This window comes from Polypterus senegalus, chromosome 8 (genome assembly GCF_016835505.1).
Source record: "Polypterus senegalus isolate Bchr_013 chromosome 8, ASM1683550v1, whole genome shotgun sequence".
Taxonomy (NCBI): domain Eukaryota; kingdom Metazoa; phylum Chordata; class Cladistia; order Polypteriformes; family Polypteridae; genus Polypterus; species Polypterus senegalus.
In genome coordinates, this window is record NC_053161.1 from 39,035,175 (window position 1) to 39,060,020 (window position 24,846).

The 24,846-nt window shown below is 36.2% G+C and overlaps 1 protein-coding gene and 1 long non-coding RNA gene across 4 annotated transcripts in view; one reads left to right on the forward strand and one right to left on the reverse strand.

Annotated features, from left to right (window-relative positions):
- Positions 1–24,846, reverse strand: part of tfec (transcription factor EC) — a 233,226-nt gene that overhangs the window by 15,636 nt on the left and 192,744 nt on the right. For all 3 annotated transcript variants that reach the window (XM_039760976.1, XM_039760977.1, XM_039760978.1), the window contains 2 exons: positions 13,909–13,954; positions 7,424–7,480 (listed from right to left, as the gene is read on the reverse strand). In XM_039760976.1, the coding sequence (XP_039616910.1) occupies positions 7,424–7,480; positions 13,909–13,954 (103 nt within the window). The remainder of the gene's footprint in view (positions 1–7,423; positions 7,481–13,908; positions 13,955–24,846) is intronic.
- LOC120533888 overlaps positions 1–24,846 on the forward strand; it is a 247,275-nt gene that overhangs the window by 11,398 nt on the left and 211,031 nt on the right. The gene's annotated exons all lie outside the window — the stretch shown is intronic.

Consider the following 24,846-nt stretch of genomic DNA (forward strand, 5'->3'; position numbering starts at 1 on the left):
TTCTTACATGCATATACTAATCATAATCATATTATTTTTTCTAGATAAATAGATAATACAGGATATTTGTATCTGCAATTAGCAAGGGTTTTGAAATAGTTCAATATACAGTAGTTCAAAATACAGCTACCAGAAAGACATTCCAGCAGTTACCATGACTTTTATTACAAATAAAACCTCCAAAGTCCAAGTGTGTTTGTTTTAAAAGTTACAGTGAAATTCAAAGCAATCGGTTTACACGTAAATAAAAAAAAAACAAGAAACTTAATAATACACACACCAAAAAGAAAAAGTTCTTGTCTATAATTTCCTGTTTAAGGCTTAAGTGTTAAGGTTACCTATCTTAAATAATCTTTGTTATCACATGAACTAGGACCTATATTTGACATATCTACCGTATATACTGTAATGGTATCAATAATGGTTAGAAAACTATATACCCTTAATGCCTATCTGTCTAAGAGTACATGCTCCTTTTGGGCTGTCTAACTATAATATGAGGTCATTCTATTATCTAAATATAGAAATATAGCAGAGCATTAAGAACATTCCATGAAATGTTTAGCTTAGATAGATAGATAGATACTTCATTAATCCCAAGGGGAAATTCACATAATCCAGCAGCAGTATACTGATACAAAAACAATATTAAATTAAAGAGTAATAAAAATGCATGTAAAACCAGACAATAACTTTGAATAATGTTAGCATTTAAACCCCCCACCCCCACCCCCCGGGTGGAATTGAAGAGTCGCATAGTGTGGGGGAGGAACGATCTCCTCAGTCTGTCAGTGGAGCAGGACAGTGACAAAAGTCTGTCACTGAAGCTACTCCTCTGCCTGGAGATGACACAATTCAGTGGATGCAGTGGATTCTCCATGATTGACAGGAGCTTGCTTAGCGCCCATCGCTCTGCCACAGATGTTAAACTGTTCATTCCTACAATAGAGCCTGCCTTCCTAACAAGTTTGTCCAAGTGTGAGGCATCCTTCATCTTTATGCTGCCTCCCCAGCACACCACCGCGTAGGAGAGGGCACTGACCACAGCTGTCTGGTAGAACATCTGCAGCATCTTATTGCAGATGTTGAAGGACGCCAACTGACCTTTCTTACACAGAGCATCAGTATTGGCAGCCCAGTCCAATTTATCATCCAGCTGCACTCCCAAGTATTTATAGGTCTGAACCCTCTGCACACAGTCTCCTCTGATGATCACGGGGTCCATGAGGGGCCTAGGCCTCCTAAAATCCACCACCAGTTCCTTGGTCTTGCTGGTGTTCAGGTGTAAGTGGTTTGAGTCACACCATTTAACAAAGTCCTTGATTACATTCCTATACTCCTCCTCCTGCCCACTCCTGATGCAGCCCACAATAGCAGTGTCGTCAGCAAACTTTTGCACGTGGCAGGACGCCAAGTTGTATTGGAGGTCTGATGTATATGGGCTGAACAGGACCGGAGAAAGTATAGTTCCTTGCGGTGCTCCTGTGTTGCTGACCACAATGTCAGACCTGCAGTTCCCAAGTCGCACATACTAATAGCAAGCTTATAAACAAAATCTTCCATTTCTATTTGAAAGCTAAATTCTATTCAAATTAAGTGAAACTTTGGTAAATGTACTATTAATATTAACTTGAAAGATATGGTTCTTTCAATACTATCTATATATATAATTCACTAAGGGAAGACAACCATGGAAAGCACGCCGGAAGGGGCGTGGATTCCCTTAGCCGCCGACAAGTGAGACACCTATGGCGCACGCAGGAAGGAGCCACGCCCACCAACTCCAAGACCATTTGATACGACGACAACTCGCAGGGCCACGCCCACCAACTGGGACGCGACGACACAAAAAAATGGCGTCATTTATATTCGTCTGTCATAGAGGCCACATGCAGTGCAGGTCAGGTTAATGTCATGTGCATGTCATGCACCTCCGAGCTACGTTGACTGTTCATAGAGGCATGTTTCTCGCGGAGGTGAATCGCCATATGCAGCGTGTGAAAAGGTTTGCGAGGGGTATCCTATGGGATCCTTAAAATAATCCTTTACAACTGAGGTTAAAGCACAATGAAGTAAGCAGTCTGTAAAAACCGACTTTTCGGTTACGACGCACGACCGCTTGCACCATAGCAAACTGTTTTACACGCTACATACAGCTATTTGCATCCGCGACAAACATGCGTCTTCTTAGATGCTCCTGCGGGAACACGGAAGACGTTTTCCTGCCCACCAACACTCCTTTTTCTCCGGCCGGCGTCTACTCTCGCTCTCTAGGCATTCACAGTAACTGCCCATTTGCCTGGACGCAAAAACTCACTGACCACCCAGTTAGTCCCTTTCATCTGTGGTAAGAGTCCACATGCACATCTGAGCCACGCGGCGTTTGTTATACCGCGGGTTCACTATTGTGTTGTATTTTGCTCTCTCCAGAGTTCCATCTTTTCATTCACTTACTGTTGTATTCTCACACCAACCCATTTTAGACATCCGTGTCTTTCCAGAAGTGCTTAGCATTCAATAAATAATTATGCATGAGATTGACCGTGTGTCTACCCAGCGCAGACATGGAATTCCCTCTAAGTGTGACTCATACACTCCCACTCATGGATTATATATAGAAAAGCAGCCAAAACCAAGGGGTATCCCATGGGGTCCTTAAAACATTCCTTTACAACTGAGGTTAAAACACAATGAAGTAGGCAGTCTAGAGTTTTCAGTTACGACGTACAACCGTGTCCACCATAGCAAACTGTTTTACACGCTACATACAGCAATTCGCATCCGCGGCAAACATGCGTCTTCTTAGATGCTCCTGCACTTTGTTCACAATCCCCTCCCACCTCGCTACTACCGTGGTCGGGTGTCTTGGTGGATTATATATAGAAAGCCAGCCAAAACCACACAGAGCAATGAAAAGTCTAGAGTTCCATCTTTTCATTCACTTTCTGTTGTATCCTCAAACCCTCCCTTTTTAGACAACTGTGTCTTTCCAGAAGTGTTCAACCATCAATAAATAATTATGCAGCGTTTGTTATGCTGCGGGTTCACTATTGTGTTGTATTTTGCTCTCTCCAGAGTTCCATCTTTTCATTCGCTTACTGTTGTATTCTCACACCAACTCGTTTTAGACAACCGTGTCTTTCCAGAAGTGTTTAGCATTCCGCACTCCGCGCCGTGCACCCCTATCCCTCCATCTGGCAGGAGAAGGCACAAGGACGGTCCGCCAGTTTTCAGTCACGGACAATTGTGTGTTGGTTCGTTCCGTGCATTGTTACAATGTTGCTTTTCTTGTTGATTTATTACATTACCGATTTTTCAAATGTTAATTTTCTCCCTGTGCTTAAAAATCATTAAAAAACCGGCCTGATTATGCGGTGTATGCTACGACGCGGGTTGGCTAGTATTATTGAATCCACTTAACTCAAGTCAGAGTCACAGAAGTCTGAGCTGATCCTACAGCATTAGGTGTATAACAGAACCCAACACTGCATATCGTACAGTTTAACACTGAATCCACTTAGTCCAGCATTCGCATGGGGTCAGTTTAGTCTCATTAGATAACCTAACAAGCTGAGCATGAAGTACTGTAGTGAAATTAAACTACTCAAAGAAGAATGTTAATAGACATGGAGTAAAATGTACAAGCTTCACACTCATACTGACCAGGCTGAGATTTGATTGCAGACTGTTTGAACTGTGAGGCAGCAGGACTAACCACTGTGATACTTTATATTATATTATACTCTTTTATATTAATGATGTTTTTAAAAAGCAGTTTAGGATTTGTTGGATCAGACATTAGAAAAGCTTTAACTTTACACACATATATTAGAATAACATCATTAGTGGTCAATGTGTACCTGCAGCTTGTGGTGAATATGTACTTCTAATATTAGTGGCATAATGAGTACATATTATATTGACATATACATCAATCCCTTGTTGAAGATAGCTGAGTGGACTTTGTATCATATCAATCATATCAATCTTTCAACAAGGTAACCAGCTTGCTAAACATACCCCCCCCCACCCAGAATTGAGCCCACCGTGAGAAAAGAAGTTGCTTTTGTTTAAGTTACGATGGTTTGGATAGTTGAAGCAAGTAGTTTAAAACACTTCCTGATAATAAAATAGAGAATACCATAATTTATTGTTGTTTCCCACAAAGTTAAAAGCAAAGTAATGTACAATTGCTAAGTACATCCTTGTAACATTGTTGCTAGCCCTGTCTAGATATTTTGTAAAAGCTGAAAAGGCTTTAAATAATTCATGTTGAACACTCTGCTACTTGAAGATATCATTGCAAAAATACATTTTAAATATCTTTTAAGCTATATTATGGAACAACAGGTAATTTGCCCATTTAAGGAAATGCATTATTTATAGCAAAATGTACATTTAAAAACTGTGTATTTCACAAGGGATTAAATAAATCATTTAACATGATTGATCATATTATTGCATATATTATCTTGACAGTGACTCAGTTATATGCACAAGAAAATTAAAAAATAAATCATTGACACTATTGGCCAGAAGTAGTGGTATACTGTTCTCTAAATGCATTTATCTGTTGCAAGGGTTTAGAAAAACTCATTTTCAGAAAACTTTTAATAGAAAAGCAAAAGTCAACAGAGAGGAAGACTAGAAAGCAATTTCATTTTTTTGTATAAATTCACATTTAATGGGCCAGCTTTAAAACATTCCTGAAACCATACCATCATATGAAGGCAAATTGAATTTTTCATTATTATTGAATACACACTCTAGCATTGAGTTGCAAAGAAATTAAATTAGCTAGCAATATAATTAACATTTAATTGAATCATCTAATTGTAATATAATCTAAATAAAATAAACAAGGGTGGTGTAGTGGAATAGTGTTAACTCATAGTTTATAATGTTTTGTCTTAAGAATTCTCAAACTAGACATGGAATTCAGATATATTCACTTATTTCTTATTTCTGTACCTGCTTATTTACAGCAGTAGGACAAAGCTTGCAAGATTATAGTGTTATCAAGTGTATCAAGGATGAAAAATATTACACTGATATGTTTTAATCTTGAATATGTTGTGCCAGAGTCGCACCTTCCTATACGCACATGACACACTGCGCGTGGGACCCGTGATTGAAGGACCGGTATGGAGGAGGAGGGGTGTTCCTAATGGCATTGTTGCTGTTTCATGAATCACCAAGTTAACGTCGTTGACAGTGACTTGGTGTGATAACTTTCCACTAATGATCAGAGAGACTGCTTCAGATCAAAACATGTCAGGAGCACAGACAAGGGAAAAAAAGTAAAGCTTTCTGCACTTTCACTTAACTTCCAGTAAGTTAAATTTGCATCAATCACCACTACACTAAAACTAGTAACAATGCATAATAATTTTGATATTGATTGTTTAAAAGATATTATCTGATGTTATAATACCTAGCTGACAAACCATTGTGGATTAGTTATTACTGCCATACTTAGGACTGATACACGTGGTTAAAAGTTGCTAACGTTAGTTGGCAAATGAAATGCTTTGAGTGTTGTTACATTGAGAACACACATTTAAATTTCACCAACACACAGACTCTTATTAGTTAGCTATTAGCTGAACTATGGAAACGCATGATGCAAGCTACTTTGACATACATAAAAATGTCAAAATAAAAATATTAGCTCAGATTAATATATAGATAGACGCCGCATTCACTGTGTTGCCCAGTGCGTCCACCCTATTGCGAGTGGTAAAAGTGCAATTTAAACTAATACAGGTAGACGTGGAAACCGGGTTTTCTGATGAAAAAATAATGTTTTAAGCAGTATCGTTTACATACAACAGATTTTGGCGAATTGTTTACATGCAATTATTTATATCCATTTATACACTAATAATGGCAATTATTAAATAATAATAATAATTGTTATTATGAAATAATTCCTCCCATATAAGTAACATTTCTCAGACTGCTTTCTTCCATCTCCGAACCATTTCTAGACTTCGTCCTGTTCTTACGCACACAGTACTAAAGTATTGGTTAATGCCCGAGTCACCTCACATATAGATTACTATAATGATATTATTTCTGTCATCCCAGAAAAACGTATCCATCACTTACAATTTATTCAAAATTCTGCTGCCAGGATAATAACCTGCTGTTCTAAATCCACTGAGCATACTACACCTATTCTCTCTCAACTTCACTGGCTCTCTGTTAACTACAGAATACAATACTAAGTACCGCTCTTAACATTTAAAGCTCTCCACAACCTCACTGATCTCCTACAGACTGACACTCGTCTCGCTCACTCTGATTCTCATCTGCAGCTGTACTTTCTGTATCACACATCAAACTCTGTGCTATGGGAGCTTGAGTGTCTCTCATAGTGCTCCTCAACTTGGGAATTCTCTTCTCTGTCATATACATCAGGTCGATTCAATAACACATTTGAAAACTACCTTCAAAACTTATCTTTTCAAACTGACATACCAATTGTGAATTTTGCACTGTTACTGTCAGTCATCATTGTTTGTTTGCTAATTATTGCTGTTTGATCGAGAGCGACTGTGGACGCGGAAGTAGGATTAGAGATGGCGGGCGGGGCTTTGTCATGCGTATCCCATGGTCTTAGAGTTGGTGGGCGGGGCTCTGTGAGTTGGCGGGCGTGGCTCTGTGTCTTGCATGCGCTCACTGTCTTGCGTGCCCTTAGTGAATTATATATATATAGATACTAATTTAGTGGATTCAGGAAGGAGTGAGTTGGGGAGATTGGGGGGCCCAAGAAGCAGATTCTGCATAGGGCCCCAGTTTGTCTTATATTTGCTTAACATTCCAAACACAGTGCAACAAAATTAAATCTTTTCTTTTCAACAATAACTTTTTTATGCTATAAAATGACCTAGCAAAGTAAACAGTAAAAAGTAAACCATCAAAATAAAAAAAGTGTAAAACAAAATGTAGAAGGTCAAAATCCCAACAAAAAAGTACATACATATTTTATTTTTGTATGGGATGCGTAATAGCTACAAAAGCAGGCACTCATCCTATGCACACTTTAGAGTCAACATGAACTGAACTTGATTGTCTCTGAGATATATGAGTAAAGCCAGAGTGCAGAAAAATCCTACACAGACATGGGGTTACATAGGTAGTGAGCAGGCTGCGATTCAAACCTAGAATGGTGGAGCTAGGTGAAAGCAAAACTAATCACTGTACAAAGATGCACATTTTACATCCATATATTTTACTGTGCAAGAGCATTTTCAAACATAAAGACAATAATGACTGCTCAGGATGTTAGTTCCTATTCTAGAGGGCCACAATGGCTTAATGTCAGACTTTTTGTGCTGAGCAGACTGACAGTAAGCCAGACAGAATAACAGATAAAAGGTTAATAGATAAATAGGGACAGTAACCTGAATTTTCTTACTTAAGTTGTGGTTGTCCTTTTTTTGTCGTTCTTTTGCAAGAGCGTGTGTATCAACATCTGTTAAAAAAATACAAAAACATTATGTGAGAATCTGCTCCAAAATTACAAGAGAAGGAAAAGTTATATTCTTCTTTCTTTTCTGTTTCAAAAATTTGTTTAAATTAGCTTTCTTTTGATACCCTGGTGATACTTTCTTTCTGTGGAAAATGATTGGACAAGAGAAATTGAAAAGGGTTTTTGAAATGTTGTCCTTCCAAGCATGTTTTTCTTATATTTAGCCCTGAATTTCTCTGGATTTATTACAAAGGACTGTAAAGTGTGTGGTCATCTAAAAGTAGGATCCTGATTTTAGTTTAATCACTTTTTACTGATGAAGGAATGCACAAACTTTGTATAATAGTTATTTGCCAAATTCACTGCTTCTTGTAAAGATTGTAATTCACTTAAATTCTGGTTGAAAGAGGAAAAAAGCTGTAGACATCCTTTCCATTTTCTAAATCAATTAGTTTTACTTGATGCATGACATTCATAAAAAGTTACAAAATGTGCTTTTGTGTCTGCATTGCTAAAGTGGGAATATACACATCCCGCTAATGTGTACTGAAGCATTGATAATTATGAATGCATCCATTACATTTTGAAACTCTAATGCTCTGTAATTTTAAGTAACGCTTATTGCAAAACATGCATTCATGTTTTTAGTGTTTTTAGATATTGCTTTGTATGGCTGGCTAGTTTTACATTTTTCTTCTCACTGAAAAAGGAAGAAAAAGATATTTAAAAATTCCAGGCTGCCTTCTGCAGGGCACCCACAATAAAATTACATAGAACTAGTTAGTAGGAAGACAATTCATTTCTTCAAAACTCTTTTTCCACTTAAATACAACAGTGTACACACCAGGAATTCCTGTTATATTCATTGCTTTTAAAGTTCTAAATTCAAATATTATCTGTGCAATTCACCATTCAAACCATCAATTTTTCCATACATGTTTTTCCTGGTAAACAATTTCATAAATATCTAGATGGTCACACAGATATAAACCCTTTAAAAGACCAAAGCAGTTTTTAGGATGTCTCACAGCAAGAAAAAGGAACTTTTTATTGTTTTGACATAGCTCACTGATGCAATGTTGCATTTATTGAATAGTGTATTGTCCATGGATTTTATTTTAGTAGAATATGGCTTTATTTTTTCAGCTGTAGTAGATAAACAAATGTCCAGAGGCAGTCATATGATTCCCAGGAGATAGTTAAGTAGCCATTATAAGAAATTCTCTACTAACAAAGAAACATTTACACTATCTGGCAGCATGTAATGAAGTACGGTATGTTCTGTATGTACTTATAATGGGATGGGGGATGGAAAATAATACTTGTTCTATTTCTTTTATAACTATGATTTATGTAGATTACAAATAGTTTTGCAATCTTCTGTTCCTTTTCTTTAATGTAAATAATGAATTAGTTAATAATTTCTTAATGTAAGCGCCTAAACTAGATCTCTGATAATGTGTGCCTCCTAGCTGCTTTTCATTGCTGTCATTTAAAACAGCATGGGTTGTCCAATAGTCCAAGTCTCGATTGCCTCCTTCCTATCAATTTTTTTCATACCCAAATTGTTCTTTTTCAAATGTAGTTATTGCTTTTTATTAATTTACCAGTAACGGCGCACTGCATGATAACGTGCACTGAATACACTTGACTTGAGCATTCATAGTTTTCATACTCTTTCTCTGTACGTTTAGCATTCGTTTGTTCAGAGGCTGATGCGCTTGCTGCTTCCTGAGCAGCTCTTCTTTTAACAACCTAGTGGCCCGCTTCTTCTCTTCTGTCGTCGGCATCTTTTTGTCAGTGTTTGTGTTTCGATTACTTAGTACGTTTTCCTTCATTTTTCACTTATTGATATTATATCATCTACTGATAAATTCTGCTCTGTACTTCTAAAATTTTAATTTTTATGCTGTATTGAGGATTTGTTCTGTTCTGTGTATTGTATTGTATTGACCCCCTTCTTTTGACCCCCACTGTACGCCCAGCCTACCTGAAAAAGGGTCTCTCTTTGAATTGCCATTCCCAAGGTTTCTTCCATTTTCCCCACAAAGTTTTTTTGGGAGTTTTTCCTTGTCTTCTTAGAGAGTCAAGGCTGGGGGGCTGTCAATAGGCAGGGCCTGTTAAATCCCATTGCAGCACTTCCTGTGTGATTTTGGGCTATACAAAAATAAACTGTTTTGTATTGTATTGTACTTAAGCTGGCACTTAAGTCTTCAATCTGCCTCAAGAATGATTTAAGATATGAACAGGTAGGGGAAGTGATGGTGAAGGTGGTAGGGATGAGAACGGCACCCATATACATGCATCACACAGCCGCCCTGCTGGCCACTGCCGAGAGTTGATTTTGCAATTAAATAAAAATAAAAAGAGGAATAACCTTGGAGGTCAATCATCACCTCGAAAGTGGATAGTAGCCGTCACGTAGTATATGTATGCCAAATTTCAGGTCAATAGATGAGTAGGTCAAACGGTTTGCGAACTACAGGTGATTTCAAATCCTGGACAGACAAACGAACAGCCACGGTAGTGTATTATATATAAAGATAGTATTGAATGGCTAGTGGTATAGACCTATTATATTAAACATTATAAACTTACAGTATTCTATTTACGTGTTATCTATAGGTAGACTCCAAAAGCAATTTGAGGCTTGGCTGCAGAAGATGTAATGCTTTATTTTTGCTCATTGACTTACAACAGTTCAGACTGAATCTAACAATTAGAACTGGTGAAGTCAGCTGCTTCTTTTAATAAAATTTATATGCATATAAATATCCTGAAACCCCTTAACCCAATTCACAGCTATCTTGGTAGCATAAGGCAGGAACCAGTTTTTCAAACATTTAACATTTGTTTTGCAGAGGTCACTATGTTCTAAGAACTGAAAATATCCAACACTGCAGAAAAATGTAATTGGTATGATCCTGATAATTATAAGCCTAATAAATTAATTTTTCACACAGATAGAAAAATGATCAAGACATCGTAGGAAATCAGTTGTCGATAACAGTTGTGTGTACAGATTATCAGCATTGGTTTGGAGATAAGGGATTTTACTAAAATGCTTGAAATTTAATAGGTATATAGCAGAAGTGCTTAATCCTAGTAAAGCATATTATAATTGAGATCTGGTGAAAATGGTTGTGGGAATAGTTGTTAGACAACATGGTTCTTCTTTTTTTACAAATAGCTCCACAGTGTAGCTGTAACTATCCCACTTCTAATTGCTCTTTGATCTTTGAGTAGATTGACTGTCATGCAATTTTTATGTCAGTGAGTTCCTTTAACAAAAAGGAGTGGTCAAGGTGGCATCCATTTTAGACCATCAAAAAAAGTACATATATCAGTCATTAATTTGTGGTGCTGGAGTGAGCTTAACTTTTTCCCATTCTAATTTTTTATTATTGTATTAGTTTTTATATTGTTATTAAATTGTAGTGTTATTTCGGTAACATCCTCACTTTGCCATTTTACTTTCAAATTTTCTCATGATCCACCACAATTTTGTACTATCCCTGTATGGTCCTAGCCTTGTTGTTAATTACAGGTCTCCTGCAGCTAACACACAATTGTGGAATGTGATGTCATTCTAAGCTTGCTATTTAAGGTGGTGATGTGCTGTTCTTGGTGTCCAGTTTGTGTATAAAACACAAATTACTATTAGTGTTTTAGTGTACCGAGGTTGTACAGATAAAAATTGGGTCTAAAGATTCTGAGTTGGTATTGGAACCTATATACATGTTTTTTGATTCTGATTGTTGGAACTCATTTTGACTTAGAAGAGTCCTAATTTTTTTCCCTTTCCTTTTTTCACCACAGGTATGACAACATTAAAAATTTTAGTATCTACAAAGCATCTTGCTAAATTATTCAATGTGAATTATAGTGACTCTATATATAATGTGGAATTGTCAAGATTGTTCACCTAGATTCAGTGGCGCTATACTTACAGCATGACAGCATCAGAGGGGAGTGCAACTGGGTGCAGAATTAGCTTAAAGACAATGCAACACATTATGTTGCAAAAATCTATTTCTGAATTTGAGGTACAACATGTGGGGTTTAGGTTTGGTTGTGCTACTTTTTATATTTATATACTTACAGTAAGTTACATAAAAACTTGACTATCTGGGGTTAACTCCAGTTAAAATTAATTGAAACAGATAGTTTTAGTAGGATAAATTCATAAAGAACAATCCTGCACAGAAATGTATGGGCAGATGTGTAGTCCATGATGTTTACTGTAAATAAGTTATAATTTATACATAGGAGGAGGAGGTTGGGAGCATGCGCTGATAATAACGCATTGCCACCCCCACCACACAATGAACCACCTGAATTGGGATCCGAGGACAGCTGTACAACAGGTGACACCCCAGCACCACACTGAACAGTGTGAGGTTTTTTACAGTGGCTGGAGTGTCAATCCTGCCATCAACCCTCGAGTTTTCCATACAAGTTGGAGGACTTGCTTGCAGGGCTGGATGCAGATTAACATCATACCCAGGACAGCTTTATGCATATGAAAAAACATATTATATATAATTTATAATATGGAGGTTATTTAGAGCAAAAAGTATATATTTCAAGAAAGAATTGGGGGTACAACGGATTCATCATTGGCTACTTTCAGTTGTGTACAAATCCAATTAAAAAGACTAGTAAGGTATTATGTTACAGTATAGAAATCAAGAAAAAACTATTACCAAAAGTAATAAGATTTGTATTTTCTGTATTGCTTTTAGGTTGAAAAATTAAAATCCATTAATCTTTTATAACTGTTAGTATTTGAGAACTAGTTAGTGCTATTTCTTTACTTATACATTGATTTTGAAATAGTTACTAGTATATTTACATTTTAACACCATGTGGTAATGACATACACTACAATTGGAGATCAGAAGATCACGGTCTGCCCAGGGTTTGTTCCCTGCCTTGCGCCCTGTGTTGGCTGGGATTGTCTCCTTTGTTCTAAAAGATCTTTTTATTTATTTTTTTATTCTCAATTTAGGAATGATTTATGATGCAGAAACTTGTAAATAAAGAGTCAATTACGACCCCATCTATTATGTTGGAATATGTCACTCAAATCAATGAAGTGATTTTTTTTCTGTGGAACAATGTGTTACATCATAACAATAACACTTTAAGTCAGACAGAAAAACTTTTGTTTTTTACAGTACATTATATTGGTTCTGAAGTGCAGTGGTTAGCACTGCTTCATGGATCCAAGTGTCCTAGGTTTGAATCCTTCCCGTTTTTTTTCATCTCTCTGCAGTTTGTTCTGCTGTGATAATGACAGTTATTCTCCAATATCCTCAAATCCTCAAATTCAAGCCAGTTAGGGTAACTGGAAATTCTTACCTAGCACCTTGTGAATGTATGTGTAAGAGGGTTCTGCGATGAACTAACACTGGTTCCTGTCTTGTACCCAGTGCTGCTGGGAAATACTTTAGCAGATGGTTAAGTATGTTCTTACACAAGTTTCATACTGATGCCCACTTAAAACAATTTTAGAATAAATTGTGTGTACAATGGGTGGCACGGTGGCACAATGGTTGCACTGCTGCCTTGCAGTAAAGAGACCCAGGTTGGCTTCCCGGATCCTCCCTGCATGGAGTTTGCATGTTCTCCCTGTGTGGGTTTCCTCCGGGTGCTCCGGTTTCTTCCCACAGTCCAAAGTCAGGCAGGTTAGGTGCATTGGCGATCCTAAATTGTCCCTAGTGTGTGCTTGGTGTGTGGGTGTGTGCCCTACAGTGGGCTGGCTCCTTCCCCGGATTTGTTCCTGCCTTGCACCCTGCGCTGGCTGGGATTGGCTCCAGCAGACCCCGGTGACCCTGTGTTAGGATATAGTGGGTTGGAAAATCACTGACTTACTGACTGTGTGCACAATGTAATTTGTCTGTGTTTAATTAGAATACTCCTCACTTTCTGATTTAGCCTTCTCAGAATATTCCAGTTTTCTACCCATACCACTGAGCTGACAGAGGATTTGGCATTTTGTGATGTTATATTTGCTTAAATGGGAAAAACAATACATTTTTAAAACAAGTGTTCTTACTCTTTATATTGTATCTATACTCTAATTGCCAGAGGACTTATTTTCTGTCAAGCAAATTGTACAGGTCCAAATCATGTGGAAGTGACTACTCTGGTTAGTTTAATAACTTTTAGAAACTGTAAAAGAGAGGATACCAGCTTTTAGGCACAACAAATTCAGTGCTTAATGCTATAATTTGTAAAGGTGGAAATAAATTGTATACAGTATATGTTGTAGACGTGGAGCATCATTCAGGCCTCAGACTGAAAAAGACTGTGTTCTTTCTCATTTAAATGTTATGTACTATGTTGCATACCTGGAGCTTCCCTTTTTACACTGAAGTTTGTGGGACATGAACCAGATGTTGGTCCAAGATTAGGGGGGGTCATACCTGGGTCACCTCCATATACATCCAGAATACTGCTGGTCAAAGGAAGCTGGAAAAGAGTAAATAAAATTCATTACAATCATACAAAGATAAATAATATTACATAATATGATTGTCCTTAAAATGAAAATAATTTTAAAAATTCATACTTTCATTGTTTTCCATTTTTTTTTGTATGCCATTATGCAAAGTTTATTACTACTTGAGTTTTTTCATTGTGTAGCTGCAACTACAGAAGACAGCTCCTCTAGAGTGGGTACTATCAACTTTAGGCTCACAAGGGTATTAAACCTCACTATTGATCTGAAATCCTAAAGGTCTCACTTAAATTTCACAGCAAAGTAAATAGAGAAATAACTAGAGCAGGAGAATTGTCTGTTTTCCAAGATGCACCACCATTAACTACATGATCAAATCCACAAATAGCTGTATCAGAATGAATGTTTTATTTTATTTAATCTACTGTATATAAAGAAACAAAATGCATTTTATTGCCCTAAAAACTAAACACAAATATTGAAATGGATGCTAACTCACATTAGTTGTTTAAAAATTCAATAACATATTGTAATGATTTAAAAAAATAATATTTTCAAAATGCTGGGATTTCAAATAAGTGTTTCCTTGTGACAGTTCTTTGTTTTTTTCAGTACTATTAAGTAATAATGAGTGAAACAGACAAATTTAGTTTTGCACAATTGATACTAAATTCAATTTGTTGAGAATTGCTGATTTATCATTGCCATTTAAATTTCTTTGCCATTTCCTAGTTTTCCTAAACAACCACAGTACAAACACATGACAAATAACAGAATTTTCTATCCATTCATTCATACGAGGCTAAGGATCTGCGCTGATATCCCAAAGGTTGCCGGTTCGAATCCCCGTCACTGCCAAAAGAGATCCTACTCAGCTGGGCCCTTGAGCAAGGCCCTTAACCTTCAGTTGCTTCAGGGGCGCTGTACAATGGCTGACCCTGCACTCTGACCCCAAGGGGTATGCGAAAAAACCAAGTAATTTCCTTTGGGATTAATAAAGTTTAAAAATATATATATTCTCAACCTGCTTTATTCATTACAGGATTGTAAAGAGTGTGTACATCATCGAGCACATGCCTAGAACCAAGCCTCTTCATATTACCAGAAGACAGGCTTACACACGCCCAAGCTGATATCAGTGTAATTTACCCAACATCACTTTACTAATTAACCTAAAACACATTTCTTTAGGATGAGGGAGTAATGCAGAGTAGCCATAGACTAATAGGGAAAGTGTACCCACTCCATAAGGACAGTGACTTTGGCATGATTCAAGCCAAGGAGTAATTAGGCAATGATCTGTCACCAGATTGTTATTTTAATGTATTCCCCTGGATATTTGTATACATGGGGAGAAAGGGAGATACAAGTAGCATTATTTTAAAAAGCAAACAGTCCGCTTTGTCTGTTTTGAATAAAATTATGCTATCCAAAATGCTTCTTCCACATTCATCTTCTTGATTAATAAAAAAAAATTCTTTTAACACTACATAGTCATTGTAGTGCTGCTCATCATCTATGCCACTTAGTTGACTCCCTACAGCAGGAATGTTTTTATACCACATGTGTGAAGTGCCATGATGAAAGACAGCGTCACCCAGGCTTTTCAGCACCCAGGATAATTATTATGGATGGATTAGACTTCTCATTTTCCTTTTAAATGTTTTAAAAATCATTCTAAGATTGACGTCTGTCATTTGGTATCACGCTCCTTCTAACCATTTGCCATCCAAATGTTGCTGGGTGCTGACAGTAACCAGTTAGTGACTCAGCATTTAACACGCCTGCAATAATTCTGGTCAATAAATATTTAACATTTATATAACCACCATATTTCTGGCATGCTTTTAACTGACAGGACCCTAAATCCAGCCCCAAAGAATAAATAAAGGCCACTTGTCTAGAAATACAGTATCTCTAAGCTACTAGTATAACTAACAGAGTAGAAAGACTGCAGGAATCTCTATGACATACACTGTATTTTTATTTGTACCCGTTGCAGGGCATTCAGATAACAGAAACCTGTGCTTCAATGATCCTTTAAGTTATAATTTACAGTAGTTTCAACTTACAGTTCTACTCTCCATTTGCCATAGAGTCAGAAGTGCTGTACTGAGCAACCCCACTGACCAAGAAATAATCTAAAATCATAAAAGAAACCAACCCATATGTTTTCTAGAACAATCCCTGATAGATTGATTTTATAGATATACAGTATACATTAAATAGACAGTTAATGGAAAATCATTCCCTCTTAGTCTTTGCTAGGTGCTTAAGTGACAGAATAATTTCTTCTTATTCATAGGACTTCTTAAGTTCTAGGCATGGAGTAATACAATTTAAAATTGCACAACGTGTTCATCATGGGCATATTTTTTGGCCATATTCCAGGATAATGTCTTTTACTTTTCTGTCAGATTGTTTTATAATTCCAATGGATCCACATCCACATTGTCATATTTGAGTTACAGTATGGCAGACACCTTCAGTCTTACCTTGTTTATCAAAGGAAAACATTTTGTTCTGATGGAATTATCATATACTGCTTTTTATTTTGTACTGGGTTTGAGATACTTTTTTGTCTATTTCATACAATAAATACTTTTACTCAATACAAAAGATCCAGTTGTTTTACAAAATAAGGTAGCATTTCTTGGGACTCGTATGTTTACATTCAACCTTGGGAGCGCTGATCTTTGGCTTTTGTTCTCCATTCTCTAATATTCTTTTGTTTTCTCTTTCTGAAGATGGCAATAATAATGATAATCACCAAGACAAAATTTTATACAATCTGTATAATTGTAATGCCAGTCAGTTTTTGCATATCTAAAATGGATTTTTGGTTCAGAAACTAGTTTGCTAGCCAGCTTGAACAGGCCATTTCTTCTGTCAGCCCTTGAATGGTTTACCAGCTGCAGTTTACAAAATCTGCTTACAACTTTTCTACCTCGAAGGGAATTAGCTTGAGTTAAAGAATTTAAGGAACTCACTAGTGCTTAAGATTGAACTGAATTCTGAGTGAGGGATTACAAGGATTAAGACATGTTAAGCACATTCCAGGAGAGGAATTCACTTTGTTCTATAATGAATCAATGTGCAGTACCTGTTTTATTTTACAACTGTAAAGAAAGCTACACAAATGGATATTTAAATGTGATATAAACAAGATTTTGCACATTTTGTCCCAAGCTGCTTTCTTGATTAAAATATAGCTGTTTCACACTACTGTATTTACAAAATCACTGCCTGTTATATGTTTAGCCAAATGTTTACTTCACCTTAGGTACTCTGCCATGCTGTTTAGCAATACAGCAAACATCTCAAAGAAAAAAATATGTACAAAAAGTTTGTAAGAAAAGACAAAGAAAACCTTTCTAAACATTTATATAAATATAAATATCCATCTGAGAACGTTTTTATGATTCTAATAAGATGTTAAAATGATGATTTAATTTTAATTTGGGTAAACAGTTTCTGAAAAATGTTATTTTTTTATTTCTTACCATCATTATATTCTCAGAGTGTAAAATCTTTACAATAGCAATTGCTTTTCCTTTCTCCTTCATTTTCCCTTCTTTCCATCAAGCTGACTTGCAAGCATTAATCAAGGCAAAAATATGCTTAGCTTTAAGTCATGTAAGGAGATGAACTTTGACTTCTCCTGGACTTTAAGCCTAATCTGATTTTTAGAGCAATTCACAGAAACCTACTCCCTCGCGTCAAATGCCGCAAGTGTGGCTGGTAATGTTTAGTCAAATTGCTTTCAGAACCTTTCAATTAAAACTGTGAGTTTTGACTGCAGACGATGAGTCAATGTTTTATTGAAGCCTTTTAGACAAGCACTTCAATCAAACAGAATTTACTTTCTAAATACAACAATGAATGCTTCATGCTGCATTAATGACGCCACTAGGGACTGCAAACAATAAACAGGAAAACTTCAATTAATATCTGCTGTTTACTGAATGAATAACTAAATGAAATTTAATATTGTCATTCATGATTTTTATTGTTCTCTAATGACTGATATTTTTACAAATGATATTTGGCTGTAACAGTTCTGAAGTGTTTATATAATAAGCAATTAATTTAACACAATGGTTATATTTGCATTTATAACTAGAAATGCTATAGATAAGGTAGGGCAGTGGAGTGGAGAAAAGTCAATAGGATTAAGGTGGTCTGGTCTGTCCATTTTAGCAAACTGATACTGTGGCCCTCAGCAGAAAAGGCTGATCAAAAGCGATGCCAACATTTGGTAATGGATGGGCGGATACAATTAAGATCCAAAATAAATCTACATCCATGTTTTATCTCATAGTTTTTGAACAGGTAACCTAGCATCATGCCAGACTATCATAGGGGATACTCCCACTTTCTCCGTGGATCATCAAACAACTGAGGAAGCTAGAAGCCCACACAAACAAAGGGAATCAAAGAAGAATTCAGTTTTGGCTGATACTTTTATCCAAGGCAACTTACAACATATTAGATACAAATTGAGCACAGACTTGTGAAGTGTATTACTCATGATGACACAGCGCCAGTAGTGGGATTTGAAACTACAACCTCAAGGCTTGAAGTTCAAAGCCTTACCCACTAAGTTACACTGTCTACTGATGTATTCAAGTGTTAACTATTATGCCACAATATACAAAATAAGCTGTATAGCATAAAAAAATAACATTTGGAGCTTAAAAGAAATACTCGGTATAAAAATGGCAAGTTATCAACTGTTAAAATCCAACAAATGCATAAAAAGCTTTTTTTGTGTGTGTGTAGTGGCCTCACACAAGTATTAATAGGCAAATCACTAAGGCAGGTAGTGGGTTTCCTTGCTGCCTTGTTACATTTTAATTCCTTCCCTTTCCATTTTGTGTAATATTTTAAACTACAAATCATTTAGTTGTACATTTACAACAGAGAAGCTAATTATAAGGAACTATCAGATTTGGAACACTTTCTTATGATAATAAAATAGTAATTTATTTGACAGCTACAAACAGCATTACTGCCCATATGCTTTTGCTTTTCAAGGATTCCTGATGCAAGTGTGGAAATGTTCATTTTATCTGTAGAATTCATATTGATGTGCTCATATTCAAATGAGAGACATTTACTAAGGCTTTTAAATTCAGTTTCACAATTTGCAATAAAAGATTATTCACAGGACCATAAAACCCGTCTTGTGTCTAAGGGAATTATATTTCAGTGGTATTATTGTTATTATTCTTTTCCTTTGTAGCAGTAAAAACAGCCACTGAAATAAAGATGCTCATGAAATAAATGGTAAAATTTCATTTAAAGCATGCAGCAAAATGCACAATATAGTAGGAAATGGGCCAGTCACTTATTTAAGTCGTTTTCAAGCAGTGCTGCATATAGAAGAATTAAGTAAAGTCGGAAACAAAGTAATCTCTTTAAATTATAAAACGTTAATGGAGCTGAGCCATAGGGCCAAGGTTTTGCTTGCTACATGCAACCATCTACAAGCACTTTGGTAACAAATCACATAGCAGAAGAGCGGCTAGGGCTTGTAAAAATGCATGCAACTAATTTCATGTGTGCTGCCAACCTATGAGGACAAAGAATAGTCATCTAATCCATTTGATGTACTGCACCTATCAAAAGCTTTTGTGACTCTATGAACTCAATAGGCATATTTAATGACTGTTTGTTTTACATTGCATCACATACAGGTATTTTAAGTATTGTGTTAACTTTGGAGTGGAATTCTAAATTAGAAAATACAAATAGCTGACAAACTGCTAATGATGGCCAGGAATTTCATATTACAACTTAATTTACACTTTGCTTGTCAATATGGAAGTAAAGCAATGAGCAGTGAAAGTGACTGTAGTCAAAGGTGCCATTTTACTGAATCTGAGTGGCACATCTACTGTTGTACTTCTCCAAAACTTGATAAACCAAATTAAACTCTGTTGCTTCTTTGGCTTTATGGTTTTTTCCTACCAGGGGCCCTCTGGTGGGCACTCCTTTTGTGTTGCTTGAAGATTTTATCTCATTTGTCCAATATATGTCTTGCAGACTAGCTGCATTTTTGTCAACTACACTATATTAAATTGTCAAGTATGCAGTAGAGTCTATGCAATGTCCACCATTGTTTAGTAGAGCAAGTGGGGGTAGAGACCTTAGTATTACATATGTACAGTATGTATTGTCTGTGTATTTGACAAAATATCGATAATGTATTTCTCCAAATGTCTATTTCACCATCATATACAATTCAACATTGCAATAACTCATCTCTCAGAATGAAAGCTTTAACAACAGTCAATGATCTGTACTGTCATAGTCTCCAAAGTATTACAATCTATCCACTCAACCTGACAGGGCCAGCTCTAGCTTTTTAGCTGCCCTAGATGAAGGTAAAAATGTCATGCCCAAAACACAGAGTTTGGAAAGCAGTTGTTTTACATCTGTTAAACTGACACAGTGTTACATGGATATTTTTTTATAGAACAGAGGCGGGATTGGAGGTGTAGGTTTTTTTTTGTACTTGGATCATTAGACTGTTGTCAAATTAGTATTGCATTTTTTTTATAGCAACATCTATTACAGTTGACAAAATGCCAAAGAAAAAAAAAAAAACTTTGCATCCATAGGCTACTGCAGGACTGGCTCTTCAACCTGGTAATGTATTTCACATATTCATGATTTTCAGAGTGGGGAAAAAAGTTTTCTTTGATTTGTATGAGATCAATCCTTAACCGGATGTTTGATCCTGTTTTATTGTTGAAAACATTTTGTAGTAACATGAGGTATCCATTGTACTCATTTGTTTTAAGAATTGTTCACACTTCTTCCATGTTGCCTCTTAACTTCCACTTGCTTAAGCTAAACTTGCTCAAGTCCTTTAATCGTTCCTCTGAGTTCATAGATCATATTCCTGAAATCAGGGTACTTGCCCTTCTCTGGAACTTCTCTAGTGCTGCTGTTTTTTTTCATATTATGTAAACCACCATTGCACACATGTACATTGCACAGCATAGTAATATTGTTTTTAGATGCTTAAGACAATGTGTTATGAAACACAACATTCTTTGCCATCTACTGTCACTACTATATGTGAGCCAATGGAAACTCCATTATGACCTGCAAATATTTTTCATACTGCTTGCTTTTAAGTTTCAGTCACCCTTTGTGTAATGATATTTTCTATTTTTTATTCCTATATATAAAACTTGACATTTATTTACATTAAATACTATTTGCCTTGCAATTATCTAATTCTGAATTTTGTCCACATCGAAATATAACTATTTTGTTGATTTTTTTCAGTATTCACCAAACCCCTAGTTTAGTGCCATCTGCAGACATATCCAGTATCACAGTTCTGTTTTTACCATTTCATTAAATTAAAAATGCAGTAACCCAAACAATGATCTTGGAGGCATTCCACTTTAAAAATCATTTTCTTGCCCCATAAACTGTCACAATCTGTAACTTAGTTCATTATGCACACATCTATGCACTTGTGGAGTTGAGTTCCTACTTCATGTAGTTTTCTGTTTACATGTTGCAGAACCAGCAGCCTGTAACTGCTTGTTTTCTTGTAAACATATTGTGACATTTAAAACTTAATACCCTTTTGCCCAGTGATTTATATAATGCTGTATTAGTACCGTATACCACCAAAAAGATGAAACCTTTAACTTAGTTTACATTTGATTAATCTCTTTGTATTTTCCATTTTGTTCTGAAACCATTTAAAGTAATTCTTTAAAACTATCAAAGCCTGCAGTTTTTCTTTCACAAATCAGTTTATTCAGATCTGCTGAGTACAGCTCTGTGGCCTTTTAGGCAATGATGACTTGTCACTTTTTCAAGAAACTGAGCAGCACGCAGCTTGACTAGAAAATCCCACAGAAAGCGCTACAGATATAATTTTGTTCCTCATCTTGGGCTGAGCCATTTGCATAGTTTGTTGAGGAATGAGTTTCTCAATCAAGACCCTGTCTGCTTTTTCTAAGCTGACTCAAAAGATGTCATATAATGGTTTACATTTATTTATCTTAATTTGTACACATTAACATCAATACAGACCTACTTAGCCAAGTACATAGACCCAAATTAACTTTTTGCAATGCATATCTAGTTATTTTTAAATCCATTATGCCCATTTGTACTAGAACAGGCACATGTTACAAAAGAAGCAGCAATCCACCTCAAATCATGGAGTTTATTCATATTTAGTACTGGAAAGAAGGTGAAATAACCTAGTTTTCATAAAATAACCAAAGCTTCCATCAGTCCATCCATTTTTTTGAACCCACTTGTTCAATTATAGGGTCACACAGAGTCAAGGACTAGTTTGGCAGCAACCAGAACAAGCCAGGAACAAACCTTCAGCTGAACACCAGTCTTACTAATACACAACTAATGTAGATATGCCACATAATGGCCTGTATTTATTGGGGAGTACTTCAAGAGAGTAGTGAGACAAAACCTCTGACCACTCACTGTACTACCATGCAGTCCTCCAGTTTAAGATTTAATAAGTAAAATTCAAACATAATAAAACATAATAAGTTAAAATTATTCAGAATTATTGCATTTTTGAAGAAGACTGTTGGCTTATTATACTAGTTATGATGTTTTAACTGCACAAAAGAAATATTTCCAATGAAGATTTATTGTACTGTTCTGAAGTCTTCAGTATAGCTAAATGTACAAGAAAAGATGCCTGAAGTTATCTGTCTCAAGTGAAACAACTGTGTAACGCAAATGAATTCTGTGACACAAGGAAGCCTCTTGTTGTTGAAAATCATATGATGAATTCATCAGATTTGAGCTTTTAACTCTTTTATTTCCAAATTTAGCTTAAATTTATATTTCTTCAGAAATATACCCTTATCTGTATCAAGAACAGCACATCAGTGAGAGATTAACATTTCAGTTTTTTTAAATTCTATTGCAAAAGAAAAATAAGAGATTTTACCAAATATTATTAGCATTACATTTGAACGCTGTACTTCATTTTGAATTACAATTCTGAAACATATACAGATTTTGTTCAGTATTTGCTTCATCAAATAGTAATCTTATTTATAAGACAGCCATACAAATAATTTCCTCTAATGTCCCTGCTTAAAGGTAATTTACAATTTCTCTATGTTAGGCAGGGAATTTGAACCAAGAATGCTGCATTCTAAGGGTGCAGATTGTAACAACCAGCATGCAGCTGGAAAATATGCAATATTTAATGTAAAATATCTTTGTTTTCCTAAGAGCAAGAGTGTTATGTTACTTCTGGCATCTGAGTCCTTCACCTTTACTAGCTATTTCATAATAGTGTTGTCAAAAGCTGGATAAAATGCTGTTGTTCATATACCTTTGCAAAGTCGAAATAGCATACCATATGATCAACCTAATCTTTTATTTTCTCCTAAAAATAATATATAACCCCTTTAATGTTAGTAAATGGTAATCTGTGGAAGTATTACATTCCTACATTTCCAACTTTCCATAACCCAGTCGACATCAGAGTATCCATCTAAATTTGCTTTGTTACCAGTTCTTAGTTTTTATTTTCTATTGTGTGTTTGTTTTTAATGTGATTTGTGAATGCATTTAACCAACTTATTGAGGATGCTGCTGTAGACTTAGAGAAATAAGAAATTCTAGGATAGTAAGTACGACACTTTCCATCTCGACCTTTTTAATCTCATAAGCAGGTACTGTGAAATGGCCTGCAAGTTCAGATATACACCTGAAACTATAAGGCTATATATGGAGCATGCCACTATATATATATATATATATATATATATATATATATATATATATATATATATATATATATAGTGGCATGCTCCATCCCCAGCCGGGACGCCTAGGAGGACCGGAGGAGGGCTTGTGCCTCCTCCAGACCACGAGGGGGCGACCGCCCTGGTTGTGTTGGGGGCCATGGGTAGAGGGCATGGAAGCCCAACCCTGTAGGGGCCGCTTGGCCACCACCAGGCAGTGTCCCGGTGCCTGAAGAACCCTGCACCTCAGCACTTCCGCCACACCAGGAAGTGCTGGGGGGAAGAAGACTGGGGACACCAGGAGGGCTTCCGGGTGCACAGCCGGCACTTCCGCCACACGGGGGTGTCCGCGGGGGATTGCCGGGAAGCAGCTGAAGCTCATCCGGGTTGGGATAAAAGGGGCCGCCTCCCTCCGTTAATTAGCAAGAGTCGGGTGGAAGAGGACGGAGCTCGGAGAGAGGAGTGGAGGCAGCCAGAAGGAAGGCATCAGTGACTGTGCTGTGAGGCCTGGACTTTGGGGGATTGGTGCTGGAGACACTGGGTTTGCACGGAAATAACTGTACATAGTGTATATAAATAAATGAGTGTGTTGGGTGAACAAACGATGTCCGCCTGTCTGTGTCCGGGTCCATTTCCACTATATATATATATATATATATATATATATATATATATATATATATATATATATATATATATATATATATATATAAAACATACACCGTCTACAAGCAGTAGCAAGGACTGTATCATAGCAAATCTTTTGTAGAAAGTAATTCACCCATTTATTCTAAGTGCCGTAAAAGCTGCAGTTTACTTATTGAGGCAAATATTTTCAATTTATTCTTGTATAGTGCTTTTCAAAGGACTTATACATTTAAAATCTATAATATTAGAACAGTATATTACCAAACTTCATAAAATGTATAACATATACTCACATATTAAGTAAAACACACAGTAAAACAATGCTAAATTTCTGAAAGATTAAAAACAGTTTTAGAGTGCTATAGTATATACAGTATTTTCTCCCCTAGTGTCTAACATTGCTTTCCAATAGATGTTTATTTCCATCATATCAAAATAATAGATTATAAATAAAGTTATGGAGTAAGGATAAGTGAATAATTAAA